Source organism: Bos mutus, chromosome 19 (assembly GCF_027580195.1).
Source record: "Bos mutus isolate GX-2022 chromosome 19, NWIPB_WYAK_1.1, whole genome shotgun sequence".
Lineage (NCBI taxonomy): Eukaryota > Metazoa > Chordata > Mammalia > Artiodactyla > Bovidae > Bos > Bos mutus.
In genome coordinates, this window is record NC_091635.1 from 41,645,178 (window position 1) to 41,667,031 (window position 21,854).

Below are 21,854 nucleotides of genomic sequence, written 5' to 3' on the forward strand. Positions count from 1 at the left end.
GGTGGTGAGCGTCCATCAGTTGGGCTGCTGGAGTGTCCCTCATGCTCTGATGGGACGTTGGACTTGCTGACCCCAGTGTCCCCTGCCTGGCCTGCTCATAGGGCCGCACATGGCCCCGTGCTCACTATCACCCCACCTTCCTTCCTAGGAGAACATCCAGCTGGCATTTGACGACTTGGAGCCGGCCACGGATGACTCTGTGGCCGCCGTGGACCAGGCCTCCCATCAGTCCCTGGTAGGAATTCCAGGGAGGGCCTGGGCTGGCCTTTTATCTCCCTTCCTGTTCTTCTCCCTCGGTAGAGCCCTTCCCTTATGAACTACTGCCTGCCAGTCAGAGGGGACACTGTGGGGGGGTGGGGGGCGTGCAGCAGTCAGGCCCAGATACCAAGCACTTTGCAGTTGTGTGCCCTGCCCTCAGCTGTCAGCCGGTCTGGCCAAGGAGGGGACACTGTGACCTTCGGCCCTGGTGCCATAGAGAGCTTCGCCCCTGGGTGTCTGAGCTCAGGCCCTGTCCCAGCTGTGCTTCAAGTGTGTCTGCCAGGAGCCCTCGTACCACTTCCTTGCGGGTGAGGGCCTGGCTAGACCCAGAGGACACAGTCATCCCCTCCCCTTGTCCCCAAGTACAGGAACAAGCAGGGCAAGGAGGTGGCATTCTGGCCGAATATGGATACAGTATGCAGATATAAAACCAAGGGGCTGTGTGGGTGTGAGCCCTCACCCCTCATTCTGGGGATGGGCCTTGTCACCCACTGGGCAAACGTCTTGGGCACCTTGCTGCCTGGGGGACTGGCTGGCCTGATGGGCACTTAGAGTTCGGCAGTCTTCAGTTAGGGAAGCTTCATAAGGTGTTTGATTGAAGAACCGGCAATTTTGCCAGGTTGCTGATCTCCCTCCTCTGCTTGGATCCCACCTCCTTTCCCCCTCTCTCTGTGGGAAGGCTCTGGCCCAGGGGTGGTGCCCTGAGAGAATGAGTATCCATCCCCCTGGGACAAGTGCTTAACGTGCCCAAGTGCCCCCACCTCCCAGGGGAAGTTGGCTTTTCTTCCTGATACCTGGGCCCCCACCAAGGCCTCCCTCGAGAGTCTTTGCCCTTCCCAGGAGGTGGGCCAGTTGGCCCCGGGGACTTACGTGTAGCAGTGGGTCAGGTGGTGTGTTTGGATAGCGCTTGGCTGTCTCTTCCTTCCTCGGACCTCCCTCGCCTGATGGGCCTTGGCATCAGCAGCTGCACCTCCGGGCAAAGGAGCCCCTGGGCACCCCGCCCGCCACTCGCCCCTCCAGTGGTTGCCTGCTCATTCCTGCCACGCAGCTCCAGCTACTCTGTTGCCCACCGGTCCGTAGCCACCTTCTGCTTCCTCCTAGTCCACACAGACCCCCTTGGGCAGCTGGGGTCAAAGAGGGCACTTCTCTTACTTCTCTTGTCCCCAGTCCCTAGAGGCCAGCCAGAGTCCTTCCTGCCCAAGGAAGACCTGGGAACTGCATAGAAAAGGCACCCTCACACCTAGTTATTTGGTCTGTATGGGGAATTAGAAACAGAATTCAGTATTTCCACATTCTCTTGGAAAACTGGGGAATTTACCAACACTCTCAGGCCCAGGTTCTTCCAAGATGGCAGGTGGCTGCTGCTAAGTGCCGGCTGGTAGATGCGGACACCTGTCCCCAGTCACCCCAGCTCTGCCCGTTTTAGCTGCTACATGCGTTAAGTCAACCGTCTTAGGCTTTCGGCACTCAAGTTTATAACCTTGCAGTGACCCCACCCTCAGAGCTCCAGGCCCTCTCTGCGTTCTCCCCTCCTGGGGGGACCAGGGGTCACCCCACAGCCGTCTCTTACCTCTTACTGACAGCCTTCTTTGGGCCAACCTCTGTACAGACCTGCTCTTTAAATGTGCTTGGAAGGTGATACCCAGAGAGTGCAGGCAACATGGGGCTCGCTCAAGCCCCCCTGACCTCCCAGGGCTGAAGGTGGAGGAGAACCTCTGGACCTGGGCCTGGCGTTCATAAGAAGCCTTCAGTCTTTCGGGACTTTGGACACAGGTCCTAGGAATCATGTCGTGCTGTGGGCTTCTCTCTCTGGCCCTTCTTTCTGCTTGCTGCCCACCTGCTCCACAGGGTGGCAGCCGTGAGTGGCAGGAGCTGGAATGTATGTGTGTGTATCCATGTAGCATGTTTAGAGTGTGTGGTTGGGAACCAGTGGTCCTGGCCGCCACCCCCGTCCCCCCCACCACAGCTCCGTGTGACCCTGTGGGATTTCTTTCCATCTCCCCAGGTCCGCTCGCTGGCCCGCACAGATGAGGCGAGGGGCCTGCTGTGGTTGCTGGAAGAGGAGGCTCTGGTGCCAGGGGCCACGGAGGACACCCTCCTGGAGCGCCTCTTTTCCTACTATGGCCCACAGGAAGGCGACAAAAAAGGTGGGTACCCCTGGAGGGCAGCTCCCCGCTTCCTCTCCTGAGAACCTGGTTATGTATATATGAGTCCAACTGGCCTTGCCTGGGGTGGGGCTCACTGAGTCCGTGGGCTTTGTGGTAGGGGGGGCCTGGGCACTGATGATCTGAACCTTGCTTCCTCACCACCCCCAAACCAGGCCAAAGCCCCCTCCTGCGCAGCAGCAAATCGCACCATTTCCTCCTGGGCCACAGCCACGGCACCAACTGGGTGGAATACAACACGGCCGGCTGGCTGAGCTACACCAAGCAGAACCCAGCCGCCCAGAATGCCCCCCGGCTCCTACAGGACTCCCAGAAGTAAGAGTGCCGCTCGCTCTCCCCACCCCGGTTTTCTCTTCTTGCTGTTTGAGGGTTTCCTCTGCAGTGTCTCTGTCAGGTGAGGGAGGGGAGGGTCTCCCCCGCCAGGGTCCCCCACACACACCCAGATAACCTGGACCCCTGGCCACGGTCATGTTGGGGTGGTGGGGCGTCCTAAGAGCTGTGCGAAGGGGCAGCCGGCCTCTACAGGCTCCATGAATGAGACCTTTCCCCTCCCTGGCCTCCCCTCCCCCGGCAGAAAAATTATCAGCAACCTGTTTCTGGGCCGGGCGGGCGGCGCCACGGTGCTCTCAGGCTCCATCGCAGGCCTGGAGGGCGGCTCGCAGCTGGCGCTGCGCCGGGCCACCAGCATGCGGAAGACCTTCACCACTGGGATGGCGGCGGTCAAGAAGAAGTCCCTGTGCATCCAGATTAAGCTGCAGGTGGTGAGTGTGCCCGCGGGGGCGCCGGGGCACTTCCGGAACGCTGGCAGGTGGCCAGGGGCCTCCTGGGCTCACTGAGGTCACCCGCGCTCGCTCAGCACCCCACTGGCCTCGGTCGCGGCTTGCGGGGGTCGGGTGGGGGGCACGGTCCTTCCTCAATGTAGCCGCCTGTGAGTGGTCTCCGGGGCCTGCTAGGGGCAGGATTGGCTAGGCTCAGCAGTGTCCTGGCCGGGGGAGGGGAGGGGGGCCACCTGCCATCCTGCCCAGAGTGGAGATGCTGGTACCCCGGTCCCCGCCTCCTGGCTCGGGCTGTCAGCGCCCACTGAGGACCGATCCTTCCGCTTCGGCAGGACGCCCTCATTGACACCGTGAAGAAGTCCAAACTGCATTTCGTCCACTGCTTCCTGCCGGTGGCCGAGGGCTGGGCCGGGGAGCCCCGCTCCGCCGCCTCCCGCAGAGTTAGCAGCAGCAGCGAGCTGGACCTGCCCCCGGGAGAGCACTGCGAGGCCGGCGGCCTCCTGCCGCTGGACGTGCCACTGCTGCGGGCCCAGCTCCGGGGCTCCCGCCTGCTCGACGCCATGCGCATGTACCGCCAAGGTGGGGCCCTTCATCCCAGAGCCGCCCCTGACCCTCCCCACCGCGCTAACAGGCCCCCCACCCCGGGGTCTGGAGGGGAGCTTCTCCCCTCCCGTCTCCCACCGGCCCTGGACCTCGCTCTTCTCTGTCACCGCCTCCCCTGGGGTCTCTCCCTGCATCTCTCCAGCTGGGTCTGTTCCTTTCGCTCTTTCTCTCCATCCTGCTGATCTTCCTTCTCTTCCACAGTCCAGCCCTCTTCATCCCGGCCCAACTGCACCCCACATGCCCTGTCCCCACAGCTCTCTCCTTCCCCTCCCCTGGTCTGGGTAGGCCAGCTCTGCCCACAGCTGACCCAGTGTCCTACTGGTACAGCTGCCTGTAAGAAGGGGCCAGCCCCGCAGTGAGAAATGAGGTGCTAACTCTTTCTGAAGAACTTGAAATTTCCAACAAAGGTCAGATAGACCCTTTCTATGGACCAATCTAGAAGAGGGGGCCAGAGAGGATGATAATAATAGTGGTTAACATCCTTAGCACTTTTATAGTATACCAGATGCTATTCTAAAGCTACCACACAGATTAACTCATTTAATCGTCACAACAACCTCATGAGATGTAGGTACTAGTACCATCCCCAGATGAGGTGGCTGAGGCTCAGAGAGGGTAAGTAGCTTCCCCAAAGTCACACAGCTCGTTAGTGGCAGAGCAGATCTGACCTAAGCAGACCAGCTTCCCCATAGCGTTTCGTTTGCCTGAGATGTTATGAGTTGCCAGGTTTCTGCCCTCTTCTCCCTTAGCTGGAGGATCAGGCAGGCTCCCACCCACCAATAACCAGGTCCCCATGAGGTACCCCCAGGGGCACCGTCACTTTTCCTTAGCAGCCAGAGCCAGGAAACAGGCTCCCTGCCCTGCTGAAAATAAATCATCGATCTGTCCCCACGTCTTGATATGGAGTTGGTGTTTATTATTTCAAAACCAGATTGTTACCGCTCTGAACCAAAATCAATGTGCTTTACTCAAACAAGCAGGTCGATGCAGCCAGCGGCGGCAGGCCCCCCTCCCCTCCCCCAGCTCCCAGCCCCCATCGATAGCACTGATGATTAATTAAGATGCCAGGCGTCCGGACCTGCTATCCTGGCCCATCAATTTAATTGCAATTCAGATACAATCAATAGCTCACTTTGTCTTGGCCCTTCGGCGGCCCCCGCCTCCTGTTTCAATTATCAGGCACATGCATCAGCCCTTCTCCCAGTTGGAGGGTTTCCCAGAGCAGCTCTGGCTGCCGTGGCAGAGCGAGCCCCCAGCGGGTTGCTGGGAGCCCCGGTTTGGAATCCAGGGCTGCCCTCAGCTGCTTCTTGGGAGTTTGAGCAAGCCTGTCCCTCCACCTCACGGGCCCTCAGTTTCCACATCTGGAGGATGAGGTCTTTCTGGCTCTAAGGCTTCTTTTTTGGTTTGAGATTCTGTAGGAGTAGGTCTCTTAGTCCTCTGCTATGGGCTCTGGTGTTCTCGGGTGACTTGGGGTAACCTCTCACTGGCCTCCATGCTGACCTTGCTCCAGCCTCAAGCCCAGGTGGTAGAGGATCTCTGTTAGAGGTGACACTCTTTAGGGAAAAGGAATCTACAAGGCTTTTTGGTCACCAGGCCTAGGGCCCACGGTCAGGATAGGGGCAGGAGGGGTGCCCTTTCTGATACCTGCCACAGGGAACCGAGGAAAGGAAAGGAGCATTTTACTGAACATTCAACAAGTGAGCCAAGCTTGTTTCTCCGTGTTTTCTCCTGTAAGCACTGTGACTGCGGGATAAGTGGGAGGGCTCCCCATTTAAAGATGAGGAAACGGAGGCTCAAAGAGGTTGAGTGACTCATCCAAAGTCATGTGATATGAGGAGCCAGGGCAGGATTCCAGCCCCAAGCACTTGCACTTTTCCTCTCTGCTACTCCCTGATGCCCTCGTTTTTATGAAGTCCTCGAGACATCATTCTCTGGGAACAGACGAGGCTGATGGGCCTGGGCTCCTCTCTCCCTAGGTTACCCTGACCACATGGTGTTTTCCGAGTTCCGCCGCCGCTTTGATGTCCTGGCCCCACACCTGACCAAGAAACACGGGCGCAACTACATCGTGGTGGACGAAAGGCGGGTATGTCTGGGCCCCCACGGCCCCACCAGGCCCTCCTCCCCCTGCTCAGACCCCTCTGAGCCAGCTGCCCTCCCTTGCCTAGAGAGAGCTGGGCTGGCCCTTGCTCAAGTGGCTGGTTTGGGCCGCCTAGGGCCGGGATGGGCACTTAGCAGTGGGCTTGGTGGTGGAGGGAAGGCAGCCTGGGCCATGGACTGCAGAAATCACAGAAGAGCCACCTGCTCTCAGGGCCCAAGGTGAGGGTGTCTGCTATCTGCTGAGCCAGACAGTCCCCCAAGAGCCTCCCAGGGGCAGGTTAGAACTAGTGTTTTGGATGCCCCACCGGTAGCCCCTGGGCTCCTCAGCCTTGAGCTCTACGTCAGGAACCGGTCCCTCCAGCAGGAAGCTGCCCAGGGCTGAGGCAGGCATCCCTCCCAGGAGAAGGGTTGCCGTGGCAGCGCCTCCCTGGTGCGGGGTGAGCCTCGGGCTCCCGGGGCAGGCCCTTGTTAGCCAGGTCAGTGACTTCCTGCCGCACAAAAGGATATCTTCCTGCCATTCTTGGCTGTCACTCTGACCCCCAGAGGCAGCTCCTCAGAGAGGCAAAGGGCTCCTTGAGCAGAGGAACCCTCCTGCCCTGTGCCTTGGCCTCAGGCACAGCCTGACTCGGAAGGCATCTCAGGCCTTAGGATGGCTTTCCTACAAGGGAGCCTGCTATGCCAGATGGGGCAGGACCCCCCCACCTCCCACTGCCCCCCTGAGTCACAGACCCACACTGATGGAGCCTCAGAGACCCTCTCTCCACCCGTCCATCCAGGACCTGCCAGTGTCCAGGGTGACCTTGGCGTGGATGTCGATGACCCGAGTCATGCCCCCTTGTCTCTGACCCTTGACCTCCATTCCCAACTCCGCCCAGGATACACCCAGTGCTTCATCATCTCTGGAAGTGCTCCACTTCTGAAATCTCTGACCACAGCCTCCTGTGTGTGCGGCTCATCCCCTTGCTTCCTCTCAGGACACCCGCTCTGTGACTCCATCGAGACTTCTCATTTCTGGACCCCACTCCATTTTCTCTGCTCTGTCCATTCCTTTCTGACTTCCCTTCCTCTTCCTCTCCATCTGGATGCTGTGGTCCAGTTGGTTTTCATCACCCTCAGTTTCTCAGTCTCCCATAGCACCTGCCCTGCCCAACCCCCTCCCTGAAGGGCCACCTTTGGGCATTAAGCCCTCCTTGGATTGGAGCTCCCAAACAGCTGTGGGGGAAAATGATGCAACCGTGGGGACCGAAATTCCTATAGGTCCTCGATCTCCAGTTTTCCCCGCGCTCCATCCTTACCTGGCTTCTGTTCCGAGCTCCTCTGCTATCCCATTCTCCATCTTTCCCCTCAAATCCTCTCCTGCTGCATCTTCCCAGCACTTGACCTTGCCTCCGAACCCTAATAACAATCGGGGTTCCAACCTCCACTGGCCCCTGCGCTCTCCTCTCCAGGTGTCCCCTCCTCCCCCGCCCTCCTGTCTGGGTGTGGGAGGGGCACCTCTCATCCAGTCCCTTCCTCCTGTGCTTCAGAACCCATTCCCTCTGGTCTCTCTGGAAAGCTGCTCCATCAGCATGAAGTCTTCTCTGTCTCCTGTCCCTTGAGCCTCTCCTTCTCCGCCGGCTCTTTTCTCTCAGTTGAGAAGTAGTCCACAGATGTTATGTTCAGAAGGGAACTTCCATCAACCCTCCCTGGTGCCCTGGGCCATCAACATTTACTTCCCTCCTGCCGTTCATCCTTCCGCCCGCCACCCCCCGTGGCCCAGTTCCCAGCCCGAGGACACCTGGGACTGGCTTGTCCTCCCAAGCCCTCCGTGTTGCCAGAGCTCACAGGCACTTTTCAGTGCTTCTTGCCAACATGTGACCATCGACAGCCCTGTTCTTTTTGAAGCATTTTCTGCTCAGTTTCTTCTCTGCCGCTCCTGGTTTTGCCCTTGTGTCCCTCTTCTCTCTTTCTCGGTCCCTCTGAGCTTCCCTTCATCCATGTGCCCCTGAAGTAAAGGTCCTTCTCTTCTTTAAGACTCTGTCCTTGACCATATCTGTTTTCTATACAACACCCTCTTCCTAGGCAACCTCATTCACACTCGTCACTTCAATTACCGCATATATATTGATGACTCCCAGATCAATACCTCTAACCCAGGCTTCTCTCCCTTTCCAGACATGCATTTCTGTCTAGCTGCTTTCTAGCTCTTCTACCTGGATGCCTTACAGCACCCCAAACTCAGCATGTTCAAACCAAACTGATCATGTGCTTGGGCTCAGTCACAAAGTTGTGTCTGACTCTCTGTGACCCCATGGGCTGTAGCCTGCCAGGCTCCTCTGTCTCTAGAATTCTCCAGGCAAGTGGGTTGCCATTCCCTTCTCCAGGGGATCTTCTCAACCCAGGGATCGAACCAACCAGGGGTTGGTTCAATCGATCAACCCAGGGGTCTCCTGCATTACAGGCAGATTCTTTACCACTGAGCCACCAGGGAGGGCCCTAGAGATGGAGAATTGAATTAATTATTTACTATGCGAGTCAAAAACCTCCATATGTCCCTAGCTTCCTCTCTCTCATCTACCTCTCCCCCACATTGAGCAAGGCTCTGTCTTTTTTTTTTTCTTTTGGTCACACCCTGTGGCATGTGAAATCTTAGTTCCTGGACCCAGGATTGAATCCTGCCTTGGAAGTGTGGCGTCTTAACCACTGGACCACCAGGGAGGTCTCTAAGCTCCATCTTCTTAACGTCTCTTGCATCTCCCCCTCCTCTTCTCCCTTTGGATCGGGCTCTAGTCTTCTGTCCTATGGATTCCTGCCTAAGGGGTCCATGCATCCTCCACTCATGGGCCGGTGGGATTTCTGTAAAGAGCAAACCTGACCACGCCCCTCCCAGGGAGAGAACCTTCAGGGGCTCAGAGCGCACAGGCTTACATCCTTTAGCCCCTGCCCACCTCTCCACCTGCCCCTTAACTGCTGCCCACCCCTCTCCAGTTATTCTGAACCACCTGGAGTTTCCTCAGCGCTTCCCATTGTCTTATGCTTCCAGGCCTTCATGCCTGCTTGTCCCTCTGCCTGAAATGCCCTCGCCCCTACTTTGTCTGGTTAATCCTTACTTGTAGCTAAAGACAGCGCAAGCAACACCTCCTCCGGGTGCCTTCCACGGCCCCCTTCTCTGGCTTAGATGCCTCCTCCTCTGTGCATTTCACCAGTTTTCGTGTCTGGCTCCCCCACAAGATAGCTTTGTTCCTCTTGCAGTCATCTTTATATCCCCAGAATCCAACACAGAGCCTGGTGCTGCAGAAGCCACCGAAAGTGCCTGTTGACTACATTGTGGACTGAACGGAGGAAGAGAAGGGCTGAGTGACTGGGTGAAGCCCCGCGTGGAGGCGGGGAGTCTCCTGGGGGCTTCCTGACAGAGGCGTCTCCTTGCAGGCAGTGGAGGAGCTGCTAGAGTCCTTGGACCTGGAGAAGAGCAGCTGCTGCATGGGCCTGAGCCGGGTGAGTTGACCCTGCAGGAAGGCAGCCGGGCCCACACTCTGGTCACCCTTGTCCGGATGGTTGGTCCTCCCCTCCTGCCCTCCCCGCTCAGTCCAACTTCTGGAGTCTCCTGGGGCCCCTGCTGGGTCTTGTCCCCCAGCCCCCTCACCCCAGCTGCTCTGGGGCTGCACTTCCTCTCAAATGGGCTTCCCTGGTGGCTGAGATGATGATGAATACGCCTGTAATGCAGGAGACCCAGGGTTGATCCCTGGTTTGGGAAGATCCCCTGGAGAAGGGAATGGCAACTCACGGGGAATGGCAACTCACGCCAGTATTCTTGCCTGGAGAATCCCATGGACAGAGGAGCCTGGGGGGCTACAGGCCATGGGGTCGCAAAGAGCCAGACACAACTGACTGACTGACACTATTGCTACAACTATTTCTTTTCAAGCTGCCCCCTTCAGGGCTGGGGGCCAGGAAGTTAGGTGCTCCAGCTGCAGCAAACTTGACTCTGCTTCCCTCTCAAATATTGGCTTGCTCAGGGCCAGGAACACCTCTGTGATGTCAGGAGGGAGTGGGTCGGAAGGTGGTCCTGAGTGGGCCTGAGTCCTGGTGTGGGGAATGGGGAAGACTGAGAGCTGGGAGAGGCGGAAAGAGCGTCTTCATTGCTGAGCTGTCCAGGGTCTCAAAGAGGAAGCAGGGCTCTGTGAGGCTGTGCCACTGCCGCCTGCCCACAGGCCGGGTTCCTCACCTGATTGGAATGTACATAAAAGGCAGGCGTGCCCGGCCCTGAGTGCCAGCCTGCCGCATCACTCCACCCCAGAGGGCCAGCCGGGCGTCCCTCCCTCGGGGCTGGGAGCCTGCGTGTCCCCCTACTGAGATTGGGAGGCTGACAGGCAGCATCCACGGACGTGCTCCAAGGGCCGAGGTGGGCAGAGAGCCGTGGGGAGTCCCGGGGAGGGTTCTGGACTGTCCATCTGTCCGCAGAGAGGGAGGGAACTCGTGGGGAGAGTGAGGTGGCAGGGGATGCTTGCAGAAAGGGCTCGCGCTCCACTCCTCAGCTCTGTTCTCCCTGCTCTGTGTTCTGAGTCATGATTTTGATTCCTACCGCCCCCTCCCTCCCTCTTTCCCTGGGAATCCCTTTCCTGTCCTCCTGTCTTTGGGTCTGCTGTCCCTGGTTTTTCCTTTTTCTTTGGGCCCCGGCAGTCCCTGCTGGTCTGTGTTCCTTGGTTTCGGGCTCTGCTATTTTCTGCTGCTTTCCTGGTTCTCTCTGCCTCCTGTGGTCCCGCCCTCTTCCGTGTCGTCTCTCGGGTTTTGGTCTCTGCTGTGTCTGGCTCCTTCCTCTCCTCCTCCCCACTTCTAAGTTCTTCTTCCCTGGGAAGCCTGAAGTCAGATTTTTTTCACCACAGCCTCTTTGGTCTTTCTCTGGGTGGGGTCCCATCCAGGGACTGGCAGGCTGAGCTGCTGGCTAGCCTTGGGGGGATGGCACCGTCTCCAAGGCATGTCTTGGGTAGTAGAGGGCCTGTCCAGGCTGGTCCTCTTCCCAGCTGCTGTGTCTGTCTCTCGGCATCGTCCCAGGCACCTGCTAAAGCCGGTGAGCCCCAGAGCCCACTCACCCTCAGAGCAGAATTAGGGGCAAAGTCAGATGTTTGCTGACATCTGGTTTGAAAGAGAAATTTCTGGGTTTCTAGGCTGCGGTTGGGCTTCCCTAGTGGTTCAGCGGTGAAGGATTCCCCTGTGGTCCAGGAGCCACAGGAGATACAGGTTTGATCCCTGGGTCAGGAAGATCTCCTGGAGGAGGGCATGGCAACCCACTCCAGTGTTCTTGCCTAGAGAATCCCATGGACAGAGGAGCCTGGTGGGCTACAGTCCATGGGGTCGCAAAGAGCTGGACACGACTGAGCGACTTAGCACGCACGCACACAGGCTGTGGTGGTAAGCGAGGATTCCTGTGTGTTTGTCACATTGTTCCAGAGGAAAAGCGGTCTCCATCTCATCCCACAGGTGGCTGGGAGTGGAGCTCAGGCAAGGAAGTTTGGGGGTTTAAGAGCCTCCCTGACTTTGTTTGTAAAATATGTATGGATGGGTATGTCTCGGGGAGGAGATGGCCCTGAGATTTCACCTAATACCCCAAAAGACTCAATGGCACAGACAGCTGTTAAGAGAGGCTCACTACTCTCGACTCTGCACCACCATTTCTCCAGAGTCTCCGTGTGTTTCTGGGCCATTCTTCATCCCCTCCCTGGCATCTCGCTGCTTCTGCCTAGTCAGACAGCTGCGTGCTGACCACTAGCACGTTGGCCCCCTCCCTCCAGGGACCTGGGTCTTCCCCACGCGCTGTGGAATCTCAGGCTTCCGCACTGTGGGACACGGAGGCTCAGAGAGGGCTGAGACCCACGGGAGATGCCCGGTGCTCAGCCTTATGTGTTGTGGAGGACTGAGCTGGCTTTCTCCCAGGCCAGCCCCACGGTACTCGGTTCCTGCCAGGAGACAAAACGTTCCCAGCAGAAAGTGCGGCCGTCTCCCCACTCCTTCCTTGGAGGGAAGCCTGGGGACGCCATACCTATTGGTGCTGTTTCCTATGGAGTTCATGTCTCCTCTGTACCCCTCCAAAGTGAATATTCTGTCTTCTGGGCTTGGTGGTGGTGGTCTATACTTCCACGGCCTTTGCCCTCTCTGAGGATACCAGAGTCCTGTTTTTTTTCACCTGACCATTTCCCCCTCTTCTTCTTCTCTTAGCACAGAGAATTTTACCCAGGCCCAGCTCAGGGCAGAGAAGACTGAGAGGAAAGGCCAGGTGTGGGGGCGCCCAGCTGGTTCCTCTCACATCTTCCCTCCTACCCCCAAACCTGTATGACAGGTCCCTTGCCTGGGCCAACCCCTGCCCACCCCACCGGTTTTTTCACGAGGTGAAACCTGGGTGTGGGGGTGGGTGTTGGCACATGAAAGAGGAGACGGTCTGGAATGAAACTGAGTGGGGAGGATGCGGAGAAGGGGCCCCCTCCCCACCCTCTCCCTTCTCTGCACGCTGCTGCCTGGTATTTCCTTCCTTCACACGCATGCCATCCCCTGATCCCAGGTGGCTGGAATCTGTGGTTGGACCTGTGGTGGCCGTGGTGGCCGTGGGCACAGGGGCGTGGGTGGCCCTGGGGACGAAGCCACCAGCGGTGTTGCAGGGCGTCCACAGCACATCCTTCTTGTCCCAGATGACTTCCTTCTGGCCTCCGTCTCCCTCGTCTCTTTCCCACAGTACTCCCTCCCAAGCCTCCCCAGCCGCCAGCCCTCCTCCCCCTTAGACACCAGGGTTTTAGGCTCTCCCCAGGCCAAGGGCCACGCCCTGGGCCTGCTGGTTTTCTGTTCCAGCTGCTCGTTCCTCTACCAGGCTGCCCCCTGCCTCTCTCCTTCCCCACCTTCATCTGGCCCATGTCTCCACAGGTGTTCTTCCGGGCAGGCACATTGGCACGGTTGGAGGAGCAGCGAGATGAACAAACCAGCAGGAACCTAACCCTGTTCCAAGCGGCCTGCAGGGGCTACCTGGCCCGGCAACACTTCAAGAAGAAGAAGGTGCTGCTCCAGGGACAGCCTGGTCCCTTTACCCAGCCTATCCGGGCAGAGCTGAGCTCCAAGGGTCGGGGTGGGACTGGGAGGGACATTCCCATGGGGCAGGAGGCTGGGCGTGGGGCTGTGAGTTATCTTTGTCTGGGGGACAAGAGGCAGGACCTCCCAGGGGCACCCTGGGCCAGGGCAGGGGATGAGCAGCACCCCCCTGCCAGCCAGAGTGCCTGTGTGCCTGGTGATGAGACCGTGTGGCCTGGTCCGAGGCTGGGTGGTGAGGAGCAGGGCCCAGGCAAAGGTGGGCTAGGGATCGCAGGCTGCTCCATGAAGATTAAGGAGCTGTGTCAGCGACTCCTTTTCTTATTAGCAAGTCCATAAAACAGCCAGCACCGCCGCCTCTTGTGTTTCAGCAAGATTAGGTTTTATAGCACATCTAGGCCGGCGTGCTGGAAATAATCAGGCAGCAAATAAAGCAGACGAAATTATTCCTAATGATGGCAGATCGGTTAGTGCCCAGTGCGGTGCTCCAGGGGCCGCACTCTCTGCCGCCCACTCTCTGAGGATTGGAGGGAGGCTGGGGGCAAGGGGTGGCTCAGGGAGTGTTTGACTTGAGGTGGGTCCAGTGGCCAGAGGGGCAGCCCCAGAGCCTGGGGCTGGTGGCGGGGACCATCCTGGCTGGACTCGGGTCTGACAGCCTGCTGAGCACCACCCCCACCCCAACTTAGATCCAGGACCTGGCCATTCGCTGCGTGCAGAAGAACATCAAGAAGAACAAAGGGGTGAAGGACTGGCCCTGGTGGAAGCTCTTCACCACCGTGAGACCCCTCATCGAGGTCCAGCTGTCAGAAGAGCAGATCCGGAACAAAGACGTACGGAACAGCCCGGGGAGGGGAGGGTTGAACTTCATCCACGTGGGCCAGAGTTTTGCCAACTTGTCTTGGGCTCCCCAGTGCTCCTTTTTGCAGTCCACAGAGCTGGTGTCCTTGAACCATGCCCAGCAAACAGAAGGCGTCCTTCTAGGGTGCTGGCTGAGCCCCCGGGTATCCTCTTAGGATAAAACCTCAGGCGTCCACCGCCCATGGGGAAGGGTCTAGGGAAGGAGCCCCAGGCAGGCGGTGGCTTCCAGTTCCCTCATGTCACGGCTTGAGCTTCACCAGCTTGGTTCACCCCAGGGGTACAGATCCTGCCCCAGCATCTCCCAGGGGCTCTGCCTTACTTTGCCCTCCTTCCTGCGCCCTAGGAGGAGATCCAGCAGCTGAAGAGCAAGCTTGAGAAAGTGGAGAAGGAGCGGAACGAGCTGCGACTCAGCAGTGACCGGCTGGAGACCCGGGTGAGTGAGTGATTCCCAGCACCAGCCAGACCGACCCCCCTCTGCAGGGTGCCCGGCCCAGGAGGCCCCCCAGCCACCCCCCCACAACTGTTCCAGCTGAGTGAGGCAGTCAACGGGTGGTGACTCCCTCCCCCATCAGATCTCAGAGCTGACATCGGAGCTGACGGATGAACGTAACACAGGAGAGTCCGCCTCCCAGCTGCTGGACGCAGAGACCGCGGAGAGGCTCCGGGCTGAGAAGGAGATGAAGGAGCTGCAGGTGAGGGCAGGGCTGAGCTAGTGGCTGCCACACATGCTAGTGCCTGTCTGGTCCCCCTAAGACACATGGCATCCTTGCCACCAGCCCAGCACCCCTGTCTGCCCTGGTAAGCTTGTGACCATGGTCTGTGTGGTTCAGGGGCACGGGCGGTACTGAGTGAGGGGGTGGGGCAGCACGGCACATAACCACCTCTCTGCAGACCCAGTACGATGCACTGAAGAAGAAGATGGAGGTGATGGAGATGGAGGTGATGGAGGCCCGTCTCATCCGGGCAGCTGAGATCAACGGGGAAGTGGCTGATGGTGACACAGGTGGGTCAGAGGCCGGAGGACTTGGCCATGGCCTGAGTGGCAAGTTCTGAAGCCCCCCCTAGGCAACCACACCCCTCATCTCCTGTCTGTAGACCTTTATAAGGCTACGTGAAATAAATTGATGAGAAAGTAGAGGTCCCAATAAGTGCAGGGGATTATCATGGAAGGTGGTAACAATGGCAACCCACTCCAGTATTCTTGCCTGGAGAATCCCATGGACAGAGGAGCCTGGCAGGCCACAGTCAATGGGGTGGCATGAGTCAGATATGACTTAGCAACTAATCCACCGCAGCAACCATGATAATGACAATGTTTGAGGACCATGGTCTGGCGGTCCTTGGGAGAAGACAGCACATGGGGCGCATCACTCTCTCTAGGCTTCTCCCGGCTAGTGGCTCCTTCTGCCTTGGAAGGAAGTCACTGATCCAGGGACCTTTCTGAGTCCCTCTGGCTGACTCCACCTGCTCCCCAAGCCTTCATCCCCCTCCACCCCTTCTCGGGGACTCTCAGCATCTCATTCATCCGCTGTCTGCCCCCACCCCACAGGCGGCGAGTGGCGTCTGAAGTATGAGCGAGCCATGCGGGAGGTGGACTTCACCAAGAAACGGCTCCAGCAGGAGTTTGAGGACAAGCTGGAGGTGGAGCAGCAGAGCAAGAGGCAGCTGGAGAGGCGGGTGAGGCTGGTGCTGGAGAGGTGTGGAGAGGGGCTGGGCGCCACATGTTGGCGTGGGGAATGGCCAGTGAGCCAGGCAGGCCCTGGGAGCACAGGGAAGGGTTGCCGCTGGATGTGAGGGACACCCAAGGGCAGACTACTGTCAGAGTGTCTTAGATTCCCTGGACGAGACTGACTTCATCCTTGGTCCCCAGACCACCCTCTCCTTCACCCACTGCCCTCTCCTCACCTCCTCCACCAGTACCTCCAGGCCTCTCGAGGGCCACTGACCCTGTACCCCCATCTCGCCCCCCTAGCTCGGGGACCTGCAGGCAGATAGTGATGAGAGCCAGCGGACGCTGCAGCAGCTCAAGAAGAAGTGCCAGCGGCTGACAGCTGAGCTGCAGGACACCAAGCTGCACCTGGAGGGCCAGCAGGTCCGCAACCACGAGCTGGAGAAGAAGCAGAGGAGGTGGGTGGGTCCCCTGGCCTGGATGCAGCGGGCCTCTTTGAGCAGTTCCCTGCCTCCCTCCAGGGAGGAGAGACGAGAGGGCCTGAATTTGGCCCTCTCATCTGCCTGGTCCCTCGCCCTGGAATAGGAGTCAGGGTCTGACTTCTGACCTCCAAGGCGCATGTAGACCACAGCGTTCCTGACGGCCTGCTCAGGGCTCTGCTCTCAGATGTTGCCTCCCTCACACCCCAGTGTGTGCTGTTACCCTGCCTGGGATCTAGAAGGATGAGCGTCAGCCAGGCCCCATGCAGGAACCACTCCACGGTGGTCCTGCCCCTTGCACCCCCCAACACCCGGCTCCCCATTCCTGTGCCCCCCCACCCCCGCCCCTGTTGCCTCAGCTACACAAACACAGACTCCTGGCTAATGTCATTAAACTACCTGCCACTTCCATCTCATTATGATAATGCCCCGAAGTGGCACGGGTAGGGGGGACAGCCCTCGCAGGAGAAAAGCCAGTCTAAATTAATTTCCCAGGCCAGGATGGGAATGGGACACCTTTATTAGGAACAGGGAGGAACCCCCACATTTTGGGAACAGCAGGACGTTCCAGGGAATGGGGTGAGCACCCAGTTCCCCTCTGCAGAGGACGGGTTCTCAGAAGAGGCACTGGTTGCTTTATGAAGGGACAGCCCCATGGCCCTGGGGGTAAGGAGGGCAGGGCTGGGTCCCTCCAGGGACCCGGGGTTACCCTCGGCCTCCTGGGCTCATTGCCAAGTGAGGGGCACTAGGAAAGCCTTATATTCTTCTCCCCCAGCGCTCTGACTCTCTGCTCCCCTGGTTCTTATCTGTACCCCCACCCTCCCTTTTACCTAGAGGCAGGCACCCTTAGGGGCCCCCCTTGGAGCACCCCATGACAGTGCCAGCTCGACCTAGTTACTATCTTGCTGCACTCCCTGCTGGGTAACTTATTAAGTTTCAGCGGGCCTGGAGTTTTCTTACTTTTTTTTTTTTATTCCTTAACGTGGGGTTGGGATGGGAGTGAGCTTGTCAGTTTTCTACAGGGACAGGAACCCGATTAGCTATTCCAGGAAGGTGTTAAGAGGAATTTCAGCAATTGCTCCTTGTTTGGAGTCACTGGGCAGGAGATGGAAGGCTGGGAAGTGGAGGAACAAAGGAGGAACCCCCCACCCCGGCCATGGCCCGCGTTCCCCCTTGAAGCATGCTGCCAACTGGGCACAGGGGGATGGGGTCCCCAGCCCGGGGTGGGGTGTCCTGGGGTGATGGGGTGCTGCTGGGACAGGTAGGCCCAGAGGTGGCCTGTCTAGAGCTGTAGAAAGTGCGTGAGATGAGGCAGGATGTTCATTTCCACCCCTTCTGACACCCCTTCTGCCTTCACCCTGGTCGCTCTTCCTATCCTTTGATCTGTTGAAAGAGAAAAGGCTGAGACTTAATGCCAGAGGAGAGTCTGTCCACTTTTTCCCTGGAAGCAGTCTGTGGGTCCCTCTTAGGCCCCCTTGATGAAATGCTCCCCCACCCCTCAAGCCCAGACCAGGTTGCTCAGCAGGGCCCTGGTGGCCTGACCTGTAACCCCTTTGCGCTGGCCCCAAGCTCAGGCTGCATGAGTCCTCCCGTCTTGCACCCTGTCTGGGTCTGTGGCACCACTTCCTGGCAGCCTCCGGGTGCTGGGGGCCGTGACTCTTCCTTCATCTGATGGAGCCGCCATGGCCATGCTCCCTGGCAGGTTCGACAGCGAGCTCTCTCAAGCACATGAGGAGGCCCAGCGAGAGAAGCTGCAGCGGGAGAAACTGCAGCGGGAGAAGGACATGCTCCTCGCTGAGGCCTTCAGCCTGAAGCAGCAGATGGAGGTGCGTGGAGCTGCCTGCCGTCCATACCTCCCCCCGCCCCAGGCTCGGGCTCGCCCAGGACCAGCCTCATCTTCTCTTTCCCTCCAGGAAAAAGACATGGACATTGCAGGGTTCACCCAGAAGGTTGTGTCACTGGAGGCCGAGCTCCAGGACATTTCCTCCCAAGAGTCCAAGGATGAAGCCTCTCTGGCCAAGGTCAAGAAACAGCTCCGAGACCTGGAGGCCAAGGTTAAGGATCAGGAGGAGGAGCTGGACGAGCAGGCGGGGACCATCCAGATGCTGGAGCAGGTGCTGAGGGCTGGGCCAAGGGAGGCAGCACTGTCCTCTCCATGTGGGGCAGAGGAGGACGAGATCCTAAATCCAATCGGTCATCCCTTCTCTTATTCACAAAGTACTGAGGGGGCACCTGATCTGTGCCAGCCACAGTGTGAAGATAATTAAGCTTTTTCATGGCACTTTCCATGAAAGCAGATCTTAATTGAGCTCCACTGGTGAGGGGCTCAGGAGGCAGGGTAGCTGGAAGGCCGTGAGCCCGTCCAGCCTGCCACTGAGCCACCGTGTCAGTTCAGGCAGCTAGAGCCCCGAGGCCAAGTGGAAAAGCGGCAGGATTGCCCCCGCGCCCAGCAGCCTTCCCTGGGCCTGTGCCAGGCCTCTAGTAAAGGAGTTCAGTTTCTCTGGAGAAGCCAGCTGCCACCAGAGCAAGGTGGGAGCACAGGGAACTGCTGGCAGAGACGTTCCTGCTCCCGAGCCCAGGAAGAGCGGCCGATCGGGACGTGGTGGGGAGGAGTCGGGGTGCTGCCAGAGAAGAAACCCAGCCCTTACTCCCATCCACCTGCAGGCCAAGCTGCGACTTGAGATGGAGATGGAGCGGATGAGGCAGACCCATTCCAAGGAGATGGAGAATCGGGATGAGGAGGTGGAGGAGGCCCGGCAGTCATGTCAGAAGAAGGTAAACCAGTTGGCTCTGACCCGTCCAGTAGAAACACTGGTTCCTCCATCACTGCTTTACAGTAATAACTTTTCCAGATGTAAACTATTATATATAGGATGGATAAACACTAAGGTCTTACCCTATAGCTCAGGGAGCTATATTCATTATCCTGTGATAAAGCATAATGGAGAAGAACACTTTTTAAAAAAGAATGTCTCTATGTACATAACGAAATCACTTTGCCATGCAGCAGAGATTGGCACAACATTGCAGATTAACTATATTTCAATTAAAAAACAAATCTAAAGTAAGGGCTTTTCTGTTTTCTTTACCTCTGTTGTCATTCAGTCGCTCAGTCATGTCTGACTCTCTGCGACCCATGGACTGCAGCACGCCAGGCTTCCCCATCCTTCACTATATTCCACTGCTATTCAGGACTGGGAAGTTCTGCTTGGGATCCTGGCGTTGGCCAGGATGTGTGCTGCTCTGAGGGTCCGTAGAGAGGCCCAGGCCCTTAGGGAGCTAACACCCCCCTGCTTTCTGTGCCAAGCTGCAAGCACAAAGGCTCTGGAACAAGAGCTCCCACCTGGGCCTGCGCCGCTGCTCGTGGCCTGCTGTCCCTCCCCTCCCTCCAAGGCTGCTCTGAAACCCTGGGAACTTTGAGTTCAGGGTATGCCCCTCCAGGTCATCCATCTTCAGCCCCTACCCCACTATTCTCCCAGGGGCACAGGGGGTCCAGCAGGGAAGGGGCTGGCTGGCACCTGACTCTGAAGGGACCCATGGGCCCCTATTTGCAGTTAAAGCAAATGGAAGTACAGCTTGAGGAAGAGTACGAGGACAAGCAGAAGGTGCTGCGGGAGAAGCGGGAGCTGGAGGGCAAGCTGGCCACACTCAGTGACCAGGTGAGCAGAGACTGCTGGCTGCGGCGGGGAGAGCCGGGAGCAGGAAGGCGCTGGCTCTGTAGGGCCCTGCCAGGAGGGTGATCACCTGCAGGAGGGTGATCACCACCCAGGGCACACCGGGCTTTCTCACCTCGGCTGGTGTGATCCCAGCCCTGCCACTATCGTTGCTCATTAAGGCATCTCTGAGAGTGAGGGCAGGGCGAGGAGGGGGCTCGGGGAAGACAAGCAGAGGCCCTATGGCGGAGCCCAGAGCCCCAGCCCTTGGTGTCCACCCAGGTGAACCAGCGGGACTTTGAGTCAGAGAAGCGGCTCCGGAAAGACCTGAAGCGCACCAAGGCCCTGCTGGCAGATGCCCAGATCATGCTGGATCACCTGAAGAACAACGCACCCAGCAAGAGGGAGATCGCCCAGCTGAAGAACCAGGTATCCGCAGACAGGACGTCATCAGTTCCCTCTCCCTCTTGCCCCTGCCAGTGGTTCTTGAATCCTTGGGAAGGACGGTGATAGGGAAGCGGGGAGAAGCTGGACTCCTGAGGGTCAGCGTGTGCTGTAGGCATGACAGTCAAGCCCAGAGTGATGTGGATGGCCCAACACCTGCCACCCTGTCGTGGGCAGAGAAGTCAGTGCACTCATAACGCATCACAGCCCTGGGGTCTGAAGTGAACAGAGGAGAAGGAGGAGAGTGCCAGGTTCCCTCTCCCCGGGGAGCCCCCTGCACAGCCCTCCTGTCCCTGGGGAGTGGCTGATGTCCCTCCCTGGGGCGGGGGTGGGGTTGGCTGTGTTCAGTTGGAGGAGTCAGAGTTCACGTGTGCAGCGGCCGTGAAAGCTCGGAAAGCGATGGAGGTGGAGATCGAAGACCTGCACTTGCAGATCGATGACATCGCCAAGGCCAAGACAGCGGTAAGGACGCGGGGTGTGCAGAGCCGGACTCGGGCGGCTGAGGGACAACGGAGCCATGACAGTGGCTCCTTTTACGCCAAACAAGGCTCCTTCCCCAGCCCAGGACTTTCTGCAGGGAGAGTAGGCCTCCACTCCTCTGCCTCTCCCCCACTTAGAGGCCTGGGAGGGGGCGGCGAGACGGAGGAGGAAGCCAGCGAGGGCCCATCTCCCTGTTTAACCACCTGCCTGTGGGAGCTTGGCCACAGGCCCCAACACCATAAATAAAGCAGCTAATGTGGCTGAGGGATGTAAACAGGTACCTAGAGATTAGCAGAAGCACCGATAAGAGGACGGGATGACTCTGTTTCCCTCCCCTGCCCCCGGCCAGCCCCACTGACAAGCCCAAGCGGCAGCTAATTAGAGCGCTTATTTAATGCCTCCCTTTTAATTCCCCACCTCTCCCATGGCCCATCCATCGGCCGAGAGCTCATTACTGGGATGCGGCCGCTGGTATACCTCCTCGGGCAGGGAACGGGGCAGGGGAGGAGGCTGGGCTTGGCTCTGAGCTCCCTGGCCCCCCAGCTAGTCCCCCAGCTGCAGAGAGATGCCAGTCTCCTGGGCTTGATTTATCCCTGTGACATTTGTGCTCCTCAGCAGTTTTCAGGTGAGTAATTCAAATTCCTTAATTGTGTTAAAAAAGGCTGTTATAAAATTACCATTTTATTTAAATCCAAGTTAATAAATTTCTTGGCGGAGGCATCCCCAGCTCCCCGCAGCCCGGTAACAAGATGGATGGGGGCAGAGAAGGAGCCAACGTAGTCATTTTGGTTTGGAATTACTGGCTAATAGATTCATTCATTTCCTGAAGCTGCTGTTGGCTGTCTCTTCTCCTCCCTACAGGAGTGGACTGGCCGTGGGGACTGGATGGTCAGGAAGCAGGCAGTCCCGGGGGAGAACACCAGTGCAGGCCAGGAGAGCTTCACAGATTTGAGGGATCCTTCCCTGGGGCCTGGAGAGGGCAGAGGTTAAGGCCTAGCCGCTAGTGCTGGACGATGGGTCGTTTGGTTCTGGGTGGACCTTTTCTGCCTTCTCATTAGCCCTCAAAGAGCTGTGGGGAAGCAGCTGTCATTTAGCCCAGGGTCTGCCTGAGCTGGGCTTCCCAGGTGGCACTATTTGTAAGGAACCTGCCTGCTAATGCTGGAGATATGAGAGACATGGGTTCCATCCCTAGGTTGGGAAGATCCCCTGGAGGAGGGCATGGCAACCTGCTCCAGTATTCTTGCCTGGAGAATCCCTTGGACAGAGGAGCCTGGTGGACTATAGTCCATAGACTTGCAAAGAGTTGGACATGACTGAAGTGA

The 21,854-nt window shown here is 58.3% G+C and overlaps 1 protein-coding gene across 11 annotated transcripts in view; it reads left to right on the plus strand.

The window, feature by feature from the left end:
- The window catches only part of MYO18A (myosin XVIIIA), a 101,132-nt gene that overhangs the window by 62,679 nt on the left and 16,599 nt on the right, over positions 1 to 21,854 (plus strand). For all 11 annotated transcript variants that reach the window (XM_070390340.1, XM_070390341.1, XM_070390332.1 and 8 more), the window contains 20 exons: positions 149 to 235; positions 2,264 to 2,405; positions 2,579 to 2,738; positions 2,998 to 3,184; positions 3,532 to 3,778; positions 5,779 to 5,888; positions 9,311 to 9,376; positions 12,791 to 12,919; positions 13,636 to 13,779; positions 14,151 to 14,240; positions 14,380 to 14,499; positions 14,699 to 14,810; positions 15,357 to 15,484; positions 15,780 to 15,934; positions 17,658 to 17,781; positions 17,869 to 18,069; positions 18,620 to 18,730; positions 19,510 to 19,614; positions 19,891 to 20,037; positions 20,401 to 20,514. In XM_070390340.1, the coding sequence (XP_070246441.1) occupies positions 149 to 235; positions 2,264 to 2,405; positions 2,579 to 2,738; positions 2,998 to 3,184; positions 3,532 to 3,778; positions 5,779 to 5,888; positions 9,311 to 9,376; positions 12,791 to 12,919; positions 13,636 to 13,779; positions 14,151 to 14,240; positions 14,380 to 14,499; positions 14,699 to 14,810; positions 15,357 to 15,484; positions 15,780 to 15,934; positions 17,658 to 17,781; positions 17,869 to 18,069; positions 18,620 to 18,730; positions 19,510 to 19,614; positions 19,891 to 20,037; positions 20,401 to 20,514 (2,679 nt within the window). The remainder of the gene's footprint in view (positions 1 to 148; positions 236 to 2,263; positions 2,406 to 2,578; positions 2,739 to 2,997; positions 3,185 to 3,531; positions 3,779 to 5,778; positions 5,889 to 9,310; positions 9,377 to 12,790; positions 12,920 to 13,635; positions 13,780 to 14,150; positions 14,241 to 14,379; positions 14,500 to 14,698; positions 14,811 to 15,356; positions 15,485 to 15,779; positions 15,935 to 17,657; positions 17,782 to 17,868; positions 18,070 to 18,619; positions 18,731 to 19,509; positions 19,615 to 19,890; positions 20,038 to 20,400; positions 20,515 to 21,854) is intronic.